The sequence below is a fragment of the Hyaloscypha bicolor genome (assembly GCF_002865645.1).
Source record: "Hyaloscypha bicolor E unplaced genomic scaffold K444scaffold_17, whole genome shotgun sequence".
In the NCBI taxonomy this organism is placed as follows: domain Eukaryota; kingdom Fungi; phylum Ascomycota; class Leotiomycetes; order Helotiales; family Hyaloscyphaceae; genus Hyaloscypha; species Hyaloscypha bicolor.
This window is the reverse complement of record NW_020194519.1, coordinates 1,960,374-1,972,997: the sequence shown is the minus strand read 5'-3', so window position 1 is coordinate 1,972,997 and position 12,624 is coordinate 1,960,374. Positions and strand designations below refer to the sequence as shown.

The window sequence follows — 12,624 nt, the reverse complement described above, 5'->3', positions numbered from 1 at the left end:
CTGGCCCCAACGGAACAGCGTTGTTGAAGCCTGGCATCGCTTTCTGTTACCTTGGTGCCGTTTGCCCTACAAAGCAGATCCTCCGCAAGGACCTTGCCTGTCATAACACCAAGGATTTACCCAGGAGTGGATGGAGAGTTGTTAAACAACGCAGTGAGCCAATAACCGCCAGACGTGTGAGATTCTTTACATTCTGCGAAACTGCTCCCACTGGCCATTCAACGGCCGAGTCATATTCACCTAATTATATTTGGGCTTTCTTTATCCATTAGTGTCGACGACCTGGTGTACCTATCTTGACCTGTGCCTACAACGTCAGCCTCGAACACTTTAAGGAGGCCAATCCGCACAGTGCAGACCAAAAAAGCCTGTCCCCTTTCCCCATTTTCCACCACACGGCATCTCAGGTACGCCTACATCGCGCCTCTCTCGCTCGGTTTTCAAGACCACTGACAAGGATATAGCTGATTTCCTCGACCTGTGCCGAGAGTACTCCTCCTCGAGAACGCCACATTCGTTGACAGCATTCGTTTGCAGGAATCTGAAGTATCTGATTACCCGGGAACAGAAACTCAGCAAGCTGGCACTCCTTCATTCAACACCAGTCCCTTTGCCGCAGGCGGCGCATCGACTTGATCCGTTGTTGATAGGCTCACTTGCAGCCTTCGAGCGGGGCATGGACGACAACAGCCGCCGAAGGAGGCAGAATGAACCGCCGTATTCAGGATCAGATCCAAGATTCAATGCAGAGAGTCAAGGGCGCGGGTTCTCCACTTCCTCATCGGAGAGGTATCGCCCGGCACCTTTAGCTACTTCACCATCTGCAGCTCGAGGGGCGGGAGGTGCAACAGCATATCCTGGGTACTACCAAGAACAATCTTCTTCATTTCCTGCACCACTACCTTCGAATCCTATGCAGTACCAACCCGGCTATGCGCAAGACCAGAGACAACAGCAAGGTTTTTCGAGTTACAATCCAGACCTCATGTACAATGTTGCACAACAAGGTCCGCAAAATACCGTTTACGATTCCACTCCGCAATTTCAGGCACGGCAGCCTGCAACCATGCAGATGCTGTCAGACGTTGCAGCTCCCTACTTCCCCAACGAACCTACAAGCGCACCTGGCCCTCCTGGTCTACAACACCATGCATCTTCGGGATCTTCTTACCAACAACACCAACCAAGTCCCGCAGACCGCACGCCCCTTCTGCAACAAGGTTATGCTGGCGCTATGGGACTTGGTGGAATGCCTCAACCTGCTCCAGAAATTATGGAAGAAGAGGAATATCAGGCCCAAGGCCCGGGGATGGAGGCTGCATATACTGCATATCAGACAGCCCTGAAGGAAATTTTTCAAAATATTATAAATGGGCGCCTTACGGATGCCAGTTCATCCTTGCTCGAGGTCTCGGAATGGCTATTAGGGCATGTTGGAGATTTGGGTAAGATTGCATTTCTTCTGTTTGACCTCCCACTAATGGTTTCTGATCAAGGCCTTACTGTAGACGAAGTTACGCTTCACGCCGATCGAATTCGCCTCTGGGGAGAGTTCAACACGGCATGGCTCAGCATTTTCCAAAAACAAAAAGATATGTTGGAATCTGGTCAGCGAATACAACCACCTCAAACCCTCATGAGCCAGGATTTCATTAGCAAAATGGCAAAAGACCTGATTAGGATGTGTGATGCGGTGGAGAAGCACGGTCTTGTCGATTATCAGTACGGGGTCGCGGAGGAACAAATAATAATGAGTAAGTCTCCTCTCAAGGATATTGCATATGTCAATTTTGACTGATTTGGTCTCTTAGTTCTTACCGAATGCCTCGATCTTCAAGAGTCTATAGAGGGCGGCGGGCCTGTCCACGCTGGCATGGGCCGGGCACCGCCTTGAATCGGCCAATTCAACTTTATAAATTTATTCCGCGCTCTTTGTAAAATTACACCTTGTCCTCGTTTAGCGTCCCATCTTCTCCCTCTCACTGTTAGAACATAGCTCTGCGCTTGGGGGTTCTGTCAGGTGTTGGCCGGATTGCATCTTGGCATTTACGGGCATAAAAAGCGTGACCTTCGTCCTGCGTAAAGACGATTTTGATGACGACACGGGGCACGAGATACACGGCGGGCTTTCACAAGCACTTCGAGGCTAAAACCAAATCCTGGCAGCCATTTCATGTAGGAGTACATAACTCTAGACTTTGCACATACAAAAGAAAACAATACTAGACCCGCTGACAGCTGGGATCGGGATTAGCTGTTTGATGGCCAAGATTTGTCAGATGACAGACATGGTTGTTCAGATTCTGTCAAATTCCCGGCGATCCCACTCGATCATCGTTGCTTTTGTCTCAGCGTCAGTGAAAAGAAATATATTGTCTTGGATGCCTAGGCCCGAGGCTCTGGGTGAGAAAGGCTGTTCCCGAGAAGCTGTCTCGGCATTATTCAATGGACAAAAGGAAAGCCAAGTCGTACACGAAGTGAGGCTGAAAGACAGTTCCAAAAGAAGCAGCGGATTTGACCGTGATATAGAAGATCGACATGCAAGGCGGAGAGATCGACATGAAAGCCTTTGTTATCAAAGTTTCTCGACTTGTGCCCGAAGTAATGCAACCCCGCCTTGTACAAGAAGCGCAACACTGGTCCACAACCTTGCGCTTATTAATTCCACGCACAGACCTGCTGGGGCTGGGAAGGGAACCGTGCCGCTTGTTCAAGATTTGTCACACGTCAGGAGACTCGACTCCACAGAAAGTGTGAGGCGTCAGCATGCATGCGCTAGAAATCCTGATTCCATGGGCGTGGGTAACATCTTATTTTCGGCCGGAAGATTTGGGGGCTTAGGCTTGCATGAATAGTGTATGTGGCAATTATTGGGTGTGGGTGGGTGGGTCAACGATCGACATGGGGCTGAAGAGTCCGGCCCACCTTCTCTGTCTAGCTGGGATAATGAAAAAGCAAATATATTGGCAGGGAGAACGACATGCATTTACAGAGAGGAATGGTAAATTGGGTAATTGATGGCTAGGCTAGGAAGGGAACTATTACCCTTCTGCGCGGATTGCCTTTCTTGGCGTGAGAATCGAGGTTACATCGTGAGCATGAGTTTGAGCTCTTTGCAAGCGCAGAGGACAATAAAAGTGACAAGAAGAGTACGAGGTATCGCGCCTCGGGTGGGAGCCTAAAGTTTTCATTAGGGAGATAATGAACACAAAACTGAAGTCTTATCTGGAGCATAACATTTGCAACAAATTGGGAATGAGGTGAAACCAATCTCAATCCTTTTCCGGGATTCCGGGACATTGCAAGAAAAGGAGTTCAGTCACGTCAAAATTCACTCGAATGTAATGAGCTATCCGTTTCCAATATTCCAAGAACTTGGGGGGCATTGATGCGGTTTGCAATAAAATGGCATAGGCTTAGGGGTGATGTTCATTCTGGCTTTGACGAATGGTGCCTCATTGTACCAGAAACCCTAGCCTATTGAAGCGCTTCAAAGCTCCAAAAGTATTGGTACATTGAGTTGGTTCTCAAAGTTTGGAACATTCCCAACTGTTCAATAAAAGCGCCGAGGAATGGTTTCTACTTGAGGGGAGCTGATACGGCCGTCTTGACATGGGACGAAAATTCTACATTGATGATGATCACAATATCCTAGGAAACGTTGGGGACTCGATGCAACATGCAACAAACGAGTCTATCAAGTGCAAGATGCACTCGAGTTTCCGACTACGAACATTCCCATTGTACCAACAAACCCTTGGCACGTTGAAGCGAAGTGCAACAAAATCGCTTTCAAAGATTCACTACCATACTCAGGAAAGCTCCCACTCTCAATGTCCTAGAATATTTTGGTCCATTGAAGCAAGCCCATTTGGCACAAATGGTATTTTTGGGCAAATGCTCACTCTATAGCCTTGTTCAAATACAGCAAATACCTTAATATAACCTCACCTCCACATCCACTCGGATGTCAGAGACACTTCGGGCACAGAGAACTCGAAGGTGGGATCGGAGGGCGTTACTAGGTGGAGCCAAGCACTATCGCTGATGCATTTCCACATCGCTTGATTTGAGCCGTCCCGATTGGGATCCGATAAGTGTGGAGTAAAGGAGAACTCCGGAGACTCAAAGAGTCCGGACACTGGTCCTAATAGCAGTATATGTAACTGGATCTTTCAAGGTTTTTGGTCACCGGTTTCGATGTTTTTCGTATTTTCTGGTGTCCCATGGACATTGTGTTTCGTGAGATACAATATAATACAACATCATCTATCGCTTCACCCATGCGGGCATCTTTCTTGCCTTGCGGTGTCCGGGCTTTTTCCTCTCTACCCTCCTGGGATCGCGCGTCATACACCCGGCTATACATTCCGTGAGCAAGAAATTCAGTTTGCATGATTGGGCATGTGATGTAAAAACACGTACCTCTTCGTAATGCAGGCTTCAGCGCAGGCTCATGTGACAGTAACGCCTTTCCAACAGCCAAAGTCATAGCTTCAGCCTGACCTGTTGTTCCTCCACCTCCAACCCTAGCCCATACATTGTACTTGTCGATTCTGTCCGTAGCTTTCAGGGCCCAAATAGCACTTTCTCTGTCATGTATCCTACCAAATGCTTCTGCAAGCGTCTTTCCGTTGACCAATACCTCCCCAGTGCCTTCCACAACCCAAGCTGTTGCCGACGAAGTTTTCCTCCTTCCATGACCTGCAGCTCTTCCAAACTCATCAAGCGGGGCTATCTTCGATACGTTTTGAAATGGACTGATGTCTCGTTTGTACTCGTTCAGAGCAGCCGCCACATCAGAGGGCATAAGAGATGGCTGTATCTGGTTGAGCCGGCGGAGGACTTCAACGATCTTGTGGTATTTCGATGCCTTGACTGATTCACCGACCATATTCCTGTACTCAACCAGTGATCGCCATGCCACTCGAGGCGCCTCGCCTGGCTTCACGACCGGGAGAGTCGAGTATTTTCTAACGAGGTCTTGCAGGGCAAGGAGGTCATCGGTGAACGCTGGCTGTGCGGTGAAGTATGATGGTGATTCGGGAATGAGTCGAGCAAAAAATATCTTCTCCTCTTCACCCTCTCCCTTGCCTTGGTTCTTGAATTTTATCTCAGGGGCTGCGATCCCCGCTCGTAACCTGATCGAGGTGCTGAACTGCTTTGCTGAAGCATTGAGGCCACGCCGCCTTAGGCGGGGATTTAATATAGTCTGCCGAGCAAAGAATTGGCATCGAAGGCCTTCGCGGAGGGCGGTAGGGAGCCAAGCTACCTTCATATTTAGAGGTGGCTGGCTCAGAGGTGGGTTCACTGGCAAGCTCTCCAAATCGATGTACAAATCAATTTGCCGCGAGGTAAGAATTTCAGGCTCCACACGTGACTAAGAGGCCCGAGCGCCCCACCTAAAACCGACCCACGGCCAGGGGCCAGCAAAATAAAATTTCGAAAGCTCGGAGTCACAACTTCTTTACCAAAACATCCAAACCACCACGAGAACCAGAATCATGGCGCCTTTCGGAAAGCTCTACACCTACACGGTAAGTCAATTGCTCCAGCTCTCATCAAGTCACCCCTTCAAAATTTGCTTCTCGAAGCTGACATTTGTTGTGTTCTCCAGGGCAACCCCCGCTCATCTGCCATTCTTGCGGTGGCCAAGGCCAACAACGTCGAACTGGAGGTTGTCGAGACAGAGCCACAGAAGGGACTCTCTGCAGAGTACCTCAAGCTCAACAAGCTTGGAAAGGTTCCAACATTCGTCGGCGCCGATGGTTACACCCTCCACGAGGCTATTGCCATTGCCATTTACAGTACGTGGAAGTCTCAAACATGCTGTCATCACAGCCAAGATTTGACCCTATGCTATGATGAAAAAAAGTCATTCAGTTATCCCTGTCTTAATCATCCGTGTTGATTATATTAATTAGACTCTGAGCATCTCCTAACTCTGTCTCGCATTGTTCACATCGCCTTTTTGAAACAGCTACTGATATTGTCATAGTCACCTCCCAGAATGAGAAGACAACTCTCCTTGGCAAGACCAAGCAGGAGTAAGTACCAGACCGTTTTTTTTCCTGATCGCCGACGCTGACGAGCATGTTAGCTACGCGACCATCCTGAAATGGATGTCCTTCTTCAACCACGAGGTCCTTCCTACTCTTGGTGGTTGGTTCCGTCCTCTCGTTGGCCGCGACCCATACAACAAGAAGAGCGTCGAGGATTCGTCCAAGGCGGCCCTCAAGGCTGTCTCCGTTGTCGAGGAGCACCTTCTTAACAACACTTATCTTGCCGGCGAGCGTATCACTCTGGCTGATTTGTTTGCTGCTGGTATCATCTCGCGTGGCTTCCAGTACTTCTTCGACAAGCGGTGGCGTTCTGAGAACCCCAACGTGACTCGGTGGTATGAGACTGTCTACAATCAACCAATCTACTCCGCCGTTGTCCCCAAGCTTTCTCTCATCGACGAGGCGATCAAGAACACTCCCCCCAAGAAGCCAGAGCAGCCGAAGAAGGAAGCCGCACCTAAGAAGGAAGCCCCAAAGCCCAAGGCTAAGGAAGTTGAAGAGGATGACGAGGAGGAAGCCCCCGCAGCACCAAAGCCAAAGCACCCCCTCGAAGCCTTGCCAAAGCCAACTCTTGTCCTTGATGAGTGGAAGCGTCAATACTCCAACAACGACACTCCTGATGCTCTCAAGTGGTTTTGGGAGAACTTCAAGGCTGATGAGTACTCCTTGTGGAAGGTTGACTACAAGTACAATGACGAGCTCACCCAGATCTTCATGACTTCCAACTTGATTGGTGGTTTCTTCGCTCGTCTCGAGGCATCTCGCAAGTACATCTTCGGCTGTGCTTCCGTCTATGGTGTCAAGGATGATTCCGTCATCAAGGGAGCTTTCGTTGTCCGTGGACAGGAGGCCCTGCCAGCTTTCGATGTCGCCCCCGACTATGAGAGCTACGAATTCACTAAGTTGGACCCCACGAAGGCCGAGGACAAGGAGTTTGTCAACGAGCAATGGACCTGGGAGAAGCCAGTCGTTGTTGATGGCAAGGAATACCCATGGGCCGATGGCAAAGTATTCAAGTAGGCTATGGCTATTCTCTCTTTGCACGAATTCAGCGATGGGTGAAACGAATTGTAATGAACATGATGAGACTTGTGGAACGAATGCGGTTGATGGCTGCTGGCAAGCATTGCTCTCTTTATCCAGACCACAATGCAGAAATTATGAAGACCAACGCTCCCATCTAAAGCTCCTGTGCCATGCCTTGATATGCTTCTTCTTCTAACCACATCTAAATATTTGGGTATCAAATTATGAAATTTGTGAATTGAATATGTGCCAGATCTTTCAACCACTATTGATTCTGTGGCAAGTGAAAGAGTTAGTGGAGAAGGACGAAAACTTATAAGCTGCACGGAGACTCACAATACCATGCGGATCAAAAATCGCCATGTGCCCTAGGGCGGAGCAAGCAAGGCATTGAATGGCCGAGCTCGCATACAAGCACTGACATTTGAATGCATGCTGAGATGATTCAAGAAGTCATGAACTTGTGGTAGAAACTCTCCAACCTCCTTTTCGTCACCAAAGAACTCGGGAACTTCAACCAGGTTGAATGGCTCACTCCTACCCTTTTCCAGCGAGTCGTCGATCAGGACGGTATTGGTCTGGTCCCATCGACCACCTTCAGCCCATTGAGGATGAGATTTTGCAACCTTGTTGTCCGACCATAGCTTTGTGAGCCGCTTGTAACATTGAACCCTCGTCACGTAATCTGCCTTAGAAAGACCAAATTTATCGCGTCCCCAAATAGCCACAACTTGTTTCTTCAGATCTGGCGTCAAGATTGCATCGCACATATTCTTAACGTTCTCCGGCTTGGCAGATGACCAGATAACAACTGTAAATGTGTTTATGCAGTATTTTAAGAACGGGTACGTGTTTGGGCGTGCAATGAACTTCGCCGGTTGCCTCCTCGAGGGTCGAAACAAGAGAGTGCCGTTCAGGTCTATGACAACGAGGAGATTTTGCGGTTGTTGTAGAGACTGGGAGACAATATTGCTTGCTGTAAGATAGTCGTTTGTTGGATCTGGTATCCCTCCCGACGCCATTGAAGGGTAGACCTTTTCATCCCTCTTCTCACGAGCTGATGGCGAACCCATACCGGGAGAGTCTGGCTGTGGTTTTGGCACCGCCTCTTCGGGGCGTTCGTGAGGATGTCGAGGACGTCCCGATGAGTTGACTATCGACACTGTTTGAAGAGCATTGGCAGCGACTTGGACGTCAGGAGTATTGGACGTAATCTGGATCTCTTCAGTGTGGGCAATACGATTAGGTGAGCAGATCGGCGAAACAGATGTGTTCAGCCCCGCTGACACTGTGCTGAATGCATTTGACTGCCCTTGTCCTCGAAAGTACGAGGCAAAGGGGTCAAAGGGTGCATGAGATCCCGGATCCATTGGTCTTGCAATGCGGTGTCGAGACCGTAGAGTTCTGTGAAGGTTGTGTGCCCCTCGTGTGGAGATAATGCGTGAGATATTCATATGTACATTCACTTGTTGAATTTCTCTTCGAGGCTGCATTTTGGCATCTGCACTGAGCAATCAGCCTCTCAGGAAAGCGTCTACACCGCCTTCTGTATTCGGACTAGTATATATACCTTGGCCCTATCTTATCGACATCTTTTTCTTCTCTTGGACCAACAATAAAGGAACGCATCACAACCTTTCCAAAAATGTCGTTGATAAAACGGAAAGCTCTGGACGCAGGTCTTCAAAGACGTGTAAGAGCTCGACGTGAGGCTATTGAGGAGGTCGAATCTTCAGACTCACCTTCGGACAATGGGGACAACCCCGCCAGCGACGACGAACTTAATTCAGATTCTGGAGAGTTTGCAGAAGAGGTTTGTACAATCCGTCTCCCGTTCGAGCCCTTACTAACAATGTTTCCAGTCTGAAGGAGAAGCCCCAGAAGAAGCCGCTTCGATATCATTCGGTGCCTTGGCAAAAGCACAAGCTTCCATGACCAGGCCTGGAGGAACTACAAAACGGCCCAAAAGCACGCAGGATGGAGATACATGGGAGGACAACGAAGCACAAGAACGAAAAGCTGGGAGAAAAGATCACCGGGATTTCACTCGACGTAGCAAGCACGCTCCTACCGAATTATCCAGCAAGAAAGCCATCTCGAGAAGGCGGGAGGTTGTTCCAGTCGCAAAACGAGAGTTCAGAGATCCTCGATTCGAACCTTTAAGCGGCTATGTAGATGAGACGAAGGTCAGGGCAGCGTATTCATTTCTTGATGATTATCGGGAGGACGAGATGAAGGAGCTTAAGTCTGCCATCAAGACCACGAAGGATGAGGATGCAAAAGAGAAGTTGAAGAAAGCGTTGATGTCGATGGAGTCGAAGAAGAAGGCGCAGATGCGGAAACAGAAGGAGCAAGAGATTCTTGATAAGCATAGGAAGGAGGAGAAGGAACTCGTGAAGCAAGGGAAGCAGCCTTTCTATCTCAAGAAGGCGGAGCAGAAGAAGCGCGTATTGTTGGACCAATTTGGCGAACTAAAGGGGAAGAAGCTCGATCATGTTATTGAAAGGAGGAGAAAGAAGCAGGAAGGAAGAGAGAAGAAGAAGATGCCTTTCAAGAGAAGAACTGTTGAATAATTGAGCCGAGTATTTAGATTAGGCTTTGTAAGTATTTGCAACACTGCACTACATGAAAGCTTGGTCCTACAATGCTTGCGTTCGACGCCTCTATGCCACCCACTGTCTAGATTATACAATTGATGTACACTTCTCACGCCAAAAGGTCACAGAAGCCCAGCTTTCTTCATGCTATTCTCGAACAACTCTCGACAGCGTACACGGCTTCCGAGCCTCGCACAGAGGAGGAAGGCTCCACTGAGCTTTCGATGCAAGCTATACGTTTCCTCTGGAGGGGGAGCTAGCCTCTCTCGGATCATGACAGGTATCAGCTCTTTGACTCTATCGGTAATAGTTTGATCTCTGAAATCGTAAAGTTCTGGCGAGGACTCCAGGAACGGCTCAGCGAGTGTGAGCACAGAGACAATATGTGCATCGAGCATTATTTTCGACTCATGACCTGTCAAGTAGCCAAGATCAATGGACAACTTCCGTACAGTCTCCCTGTCAGATCTGGAGGCTGCTGCAAGTAGTTGTGTATATTTCGTAATGAATTCTTCCGGGTATTCTCTAGATGCTCCAAAATCAAGGAGCTCCAGTTTGTTCGTTTCGGCATTATATAAGAAGTTCGTCCAGTTGGGGTCTGTCTGCATGAACTTGAATTCCGTAATCTCACGGAGGCAAAGTCGAAGAATTTGGGTACCAATCCAATCGCTTTGCTCCTGGGAGAAGCTCTTGACTCTTGTCACCCCAACTCCATCCATAAACTTCATAGTCAAAACCTGTTTTCCTGATGCTTCCGGGTAGACTTTCGGTACAAGGAAGACATCAGTTTCATCAGCCAGGAGTCCTTCAAATCGACGTCCACATTCAGCTTCCCGAATGTAGTCGCATTCCCATGCCAATTCGGTCCGGGCATTCTCAATAGTCTTGTTCAGAAATAAACCCTTTGGCAAAAGACGTGATGCTGTGAGAAGGATTGCCAAATTGTTCAAATCTGAGTCAATCGAGTCCGCAACCCCCGGATACTGAACTTTAACCGCAACCTTGGTGCCATTGGACTTCAATACGGCACTGTGGACCTGACCTATCGATGCGGCAGCCAGGGGCTTCTCTTCGAAGTAGGAGAACAACTCCCGCCATTCAGGGCCAAGGTTTGAAGTCAATACTTTGTTACGCTGAGACGGCGGCATATAGTCTGCGCGATCCTGTACTCTCTGGAGAACCTCTTGGATAGGGCCAGGAAGCATCTTGGAGTCTTGAAAACTGATCATTTGGCCAAGCTTAAGAGCCGCGCCCCTCATTCTTGAGAGTTTAGTGACCAGTCGGTCCATATTTCCAGCACTCAACAGATAAGATCCCTCTCCTCCACTTCCGCCAAACCGTCGAAAACTTTCACTGACTGCACCCCCGACTAGACCTGCAGCCAATCCAGAATAGTTCCAAAGTCTGCCAAGTCGTGAAGAGGGAACTTTAGACTCTCGTAGTTCATATACATGAGTGAATGGCGGAGAGGTATTGTCGACCTGAATCACTGTCAGTGATCAGTGACAGTTTGCTTCCACGTGCTACAGTCCTCACCTGGACCTGTGAAACATCCATATCCTTCGAAATATCTTGAGCGAGATCTTTCACTTCCCCTCCCGAAAAGGTCGTCGGCTCACGTAAATCCCCGTCTTCAGGTGCAGTCGGACGTTCTTCTTGGGAGGAACGGACATTGAAAATGTCTTGGTACTTCTTTGCTGCAAGGTCTGTGTGATCTACAGGCGTATCCTTCGCGCCCTTAGGCTCTAAACCACCCCGTTTGGAACCTTGAGTTTTACCACCCAGAAGCCTGGCGACTCGTGGGCTGTAAAATAAAGCAGTATCAACTCCTTCGGGGACTTCATCCTGCGCTGGAATAGCTTCTACAGCTGGAATAGGCCCACAAGGTCCCGAGGTGTAAAATGAATCTGAGTTTAATTGCCCCTCCGGTAAATATGAATCCACTCCTTGGGCATTTGAGGTATGCTTTGGCATTTTTATTCTTGGTAAAGAGGAAAAAACAGGTGAAGTATGTGTTGATTTCCTATAAAAACTGTCTTCGTCATGGCCCTTTCCTAAGGGGTCTGGGGCAGTGCCATCTAAAGCATCTGCGGTTATAGAAGGGATCTGAAGCTCAGATTGCCGTTGAAGCTTCCTTGCTGATTCAGCAGACAAACGCTTTCGAGGCGGCGAGGGAATTGTAGATTCGCTGGACGACGCTGGCTTGAGGCCCTCAGTCTCCAAAAGCCTCTTGACAACTTCATTCTGCGGTCTGGTTGAGAGAATATCGTCATCATCAGGCCTAGTATTCAGGCCAGACTTTACTGGAGGAATGGTGCCATCAGAAAGGGGATAAGAAGCAGCCTTTTCCTGCTGGATCTCTAAGTCGTCCTCAGGGATGGGATCTGTTGTCGAATTTGCCATGGATCTCTCATAGAAATGATCTTGCTCAATACCATTCTTCGGCTTGGGGACTTGACCCCCCTCAGTCGACTCTCTGCTTGAAATGGGGCCATCAGGGCTCGTTCGGCTTCCAGCTGGAGCACCTGCCGCCTCCGAGGTCCATGCCGGCCCGCTCTCGTTCAATCGCGACACAAGAAATGAAGCCGCTTTGGCGGTTTCCGTGACTCGGTCTGTTTGATTCTTCACCGCTTTTGCTAAGGTCGAAGTCCGGTTGTAAATGTCGGCCTGCCTGGCTCGGAGCGCAACATGCTTCTGTGCAACCCCACGGGACGCCTTGAAGAGAGCAGCCACATCCAATAGCCGCTTTCCAGCCATGGCGATCTCTCTGGAAGCAGGGGTGGATCACTAATTCATCTTGTGATTGACAATGGGTCGAAGCCTCGAAGGAGCATGAAAGAGGAGTGACTTTTTCCTATGTACCAAGCGGCTGGCGGGCCAAGCTTAAATTTAACGACATCCCTGTACACACATCCATGACACAAATGCCAGCCTCGTCC

The 12,624-nt window shown here is 49.0% G+C and overlaps 7 protein-coding genes across 7 annotated transcripts; 4 read left to right on the top strand and 3 right to left on the bottom strand.

Annotated features, from left to right (window-relative positions):
- Positions 1–676: 676 nt before the first annotated feature.
- On the top strand, positions 677–1,894 carry K444DRAFT_640788 (uncharacterized protein; the record flags this gene model as incomplete). Its single annotated transcript, XM_024884533.1, has 3 exons — positions 677–1,445; positions 1,509–1,754; positions 1,812–1,894. 3 exons carry the CDS (start codon positions 677–679, stop codon positions 1,892–1,894), a joined length of 1,098 nt encoding a protein of 365 aa, XP_024742039.1.
- Positions 1,895–2,078: 184 nt separating this feature from the next.
- K444DRAFT_214582 (uncharacterized protein) lies at positions 2,079–2,938 on the top strand. Its single transcript, XM_024871110.1, has one exon. It carries the CDS (start codon positions 2,262–2,264, stop codon positions 2,853–2,855), a length of 594 nt encoding a protein of 197 aa, XP_024742038.1. The 5' UTR covers positions 2,079–2,261; the 3' UTR covers positions 2,856–2,938.
- A 1,253-nt stretch (positions 2,939–4,191) lies between these two features.
- K444DRAFT_608813 (uncharacterized protein) lies at positions 4,192–5,313 on the bottom strand. The gene is made up of 2 exons (XM_024879454.1): positions 4,426–5,313; positions 4,192–4,361 (listed from the first exon to the last, which is right to left on the bottom strand). The coding sequence occupies exons 1-2, from the start codon at positions 5,276–5,278 to the stop codon at positions 4,270–4,272; spliced, it is 945 nt and encodes a 314-aa protein (XP_024742037.1). The 5' UTR covers positions 5,279–5,313; the 3' UTR covers positions 4,192–4,269.
- Positions 5,314–5,504: 191 nt separating this feature from the next.
- K444DRAFT_519984 (putative elongation factor 1-gamma 2) lies at positions 5,505–7,082 on the top strand (the record flags this gene model as incomplete). The annotated part of the gene is made up of 4 exons (XM_024874007.1): positions 5,505–5,537; positions 5,618–5,831; positions 5,981–6,047; positions 6,101–7,082. 4 exons carry the CDS (start codon positions 5,505–5,507, stop codon positions 7,080–7,082), a joined length of 1,296 nt encoding a protein of 431 aa, XP_024742036.1.
- A 374-nt stretch (positions 7,083–7,456) lies between these two features.
- K444DRAFT_640785 (HAD-like protein) lies at positions 7,457–8,161 on the bottom strand (the record flags this gene model as incomplete). The annotated part of the gene is made up of 1 exon (XM_024884532.1): positions 7,457–8,161. The coding sequence occupies one exon, from the start codon at positions 8,159–8,161 to the stop codon at positions 7,457–7,459; it is 705 nt and encodes a 234-aa protein (XP_024742035.1).
- A 572-nt stretch (positions 8,162–8,733) lies between these two features.
- Positions 8,734–9,661, top strand: K444DRAFT_625724 (DUF947-domain-containing protein; the record flags this gene model as incomplete). Its single annotated transcript, XM_024882559.1, has 2 exons — positions 8,734–8,901; positions 8,951–9,661. 2 exons carry the CDS (start codon positions 8,734–8,736, stop codon positions 9,659–9,661), a joined length of 879 nt encoding a protein of 292 aa, XP_024742034.1.
- Positions 9,662–9,807: 146 nt separating this feature from the next.
- On the bottom strand, positions 9,808–12,442 carry K444DRAFT_520275 (kinase-like protein; the record flags this gene model as incomplete). The annotated part of the gene is made up of 2 exons (XM_024874036.1): positions 9,808–11,166; positions 11,222–12,442. 2 exons carry the CDS (start codon positions 12,440–12,442, stop codon positions 9,808–9,810), a joined length of 2,580 nt encoding a protein of 859 aa, XP_024742033.1.
- Between the last annotated feature and the right edge of the window lie 182 nt (positions 12,443–12,624).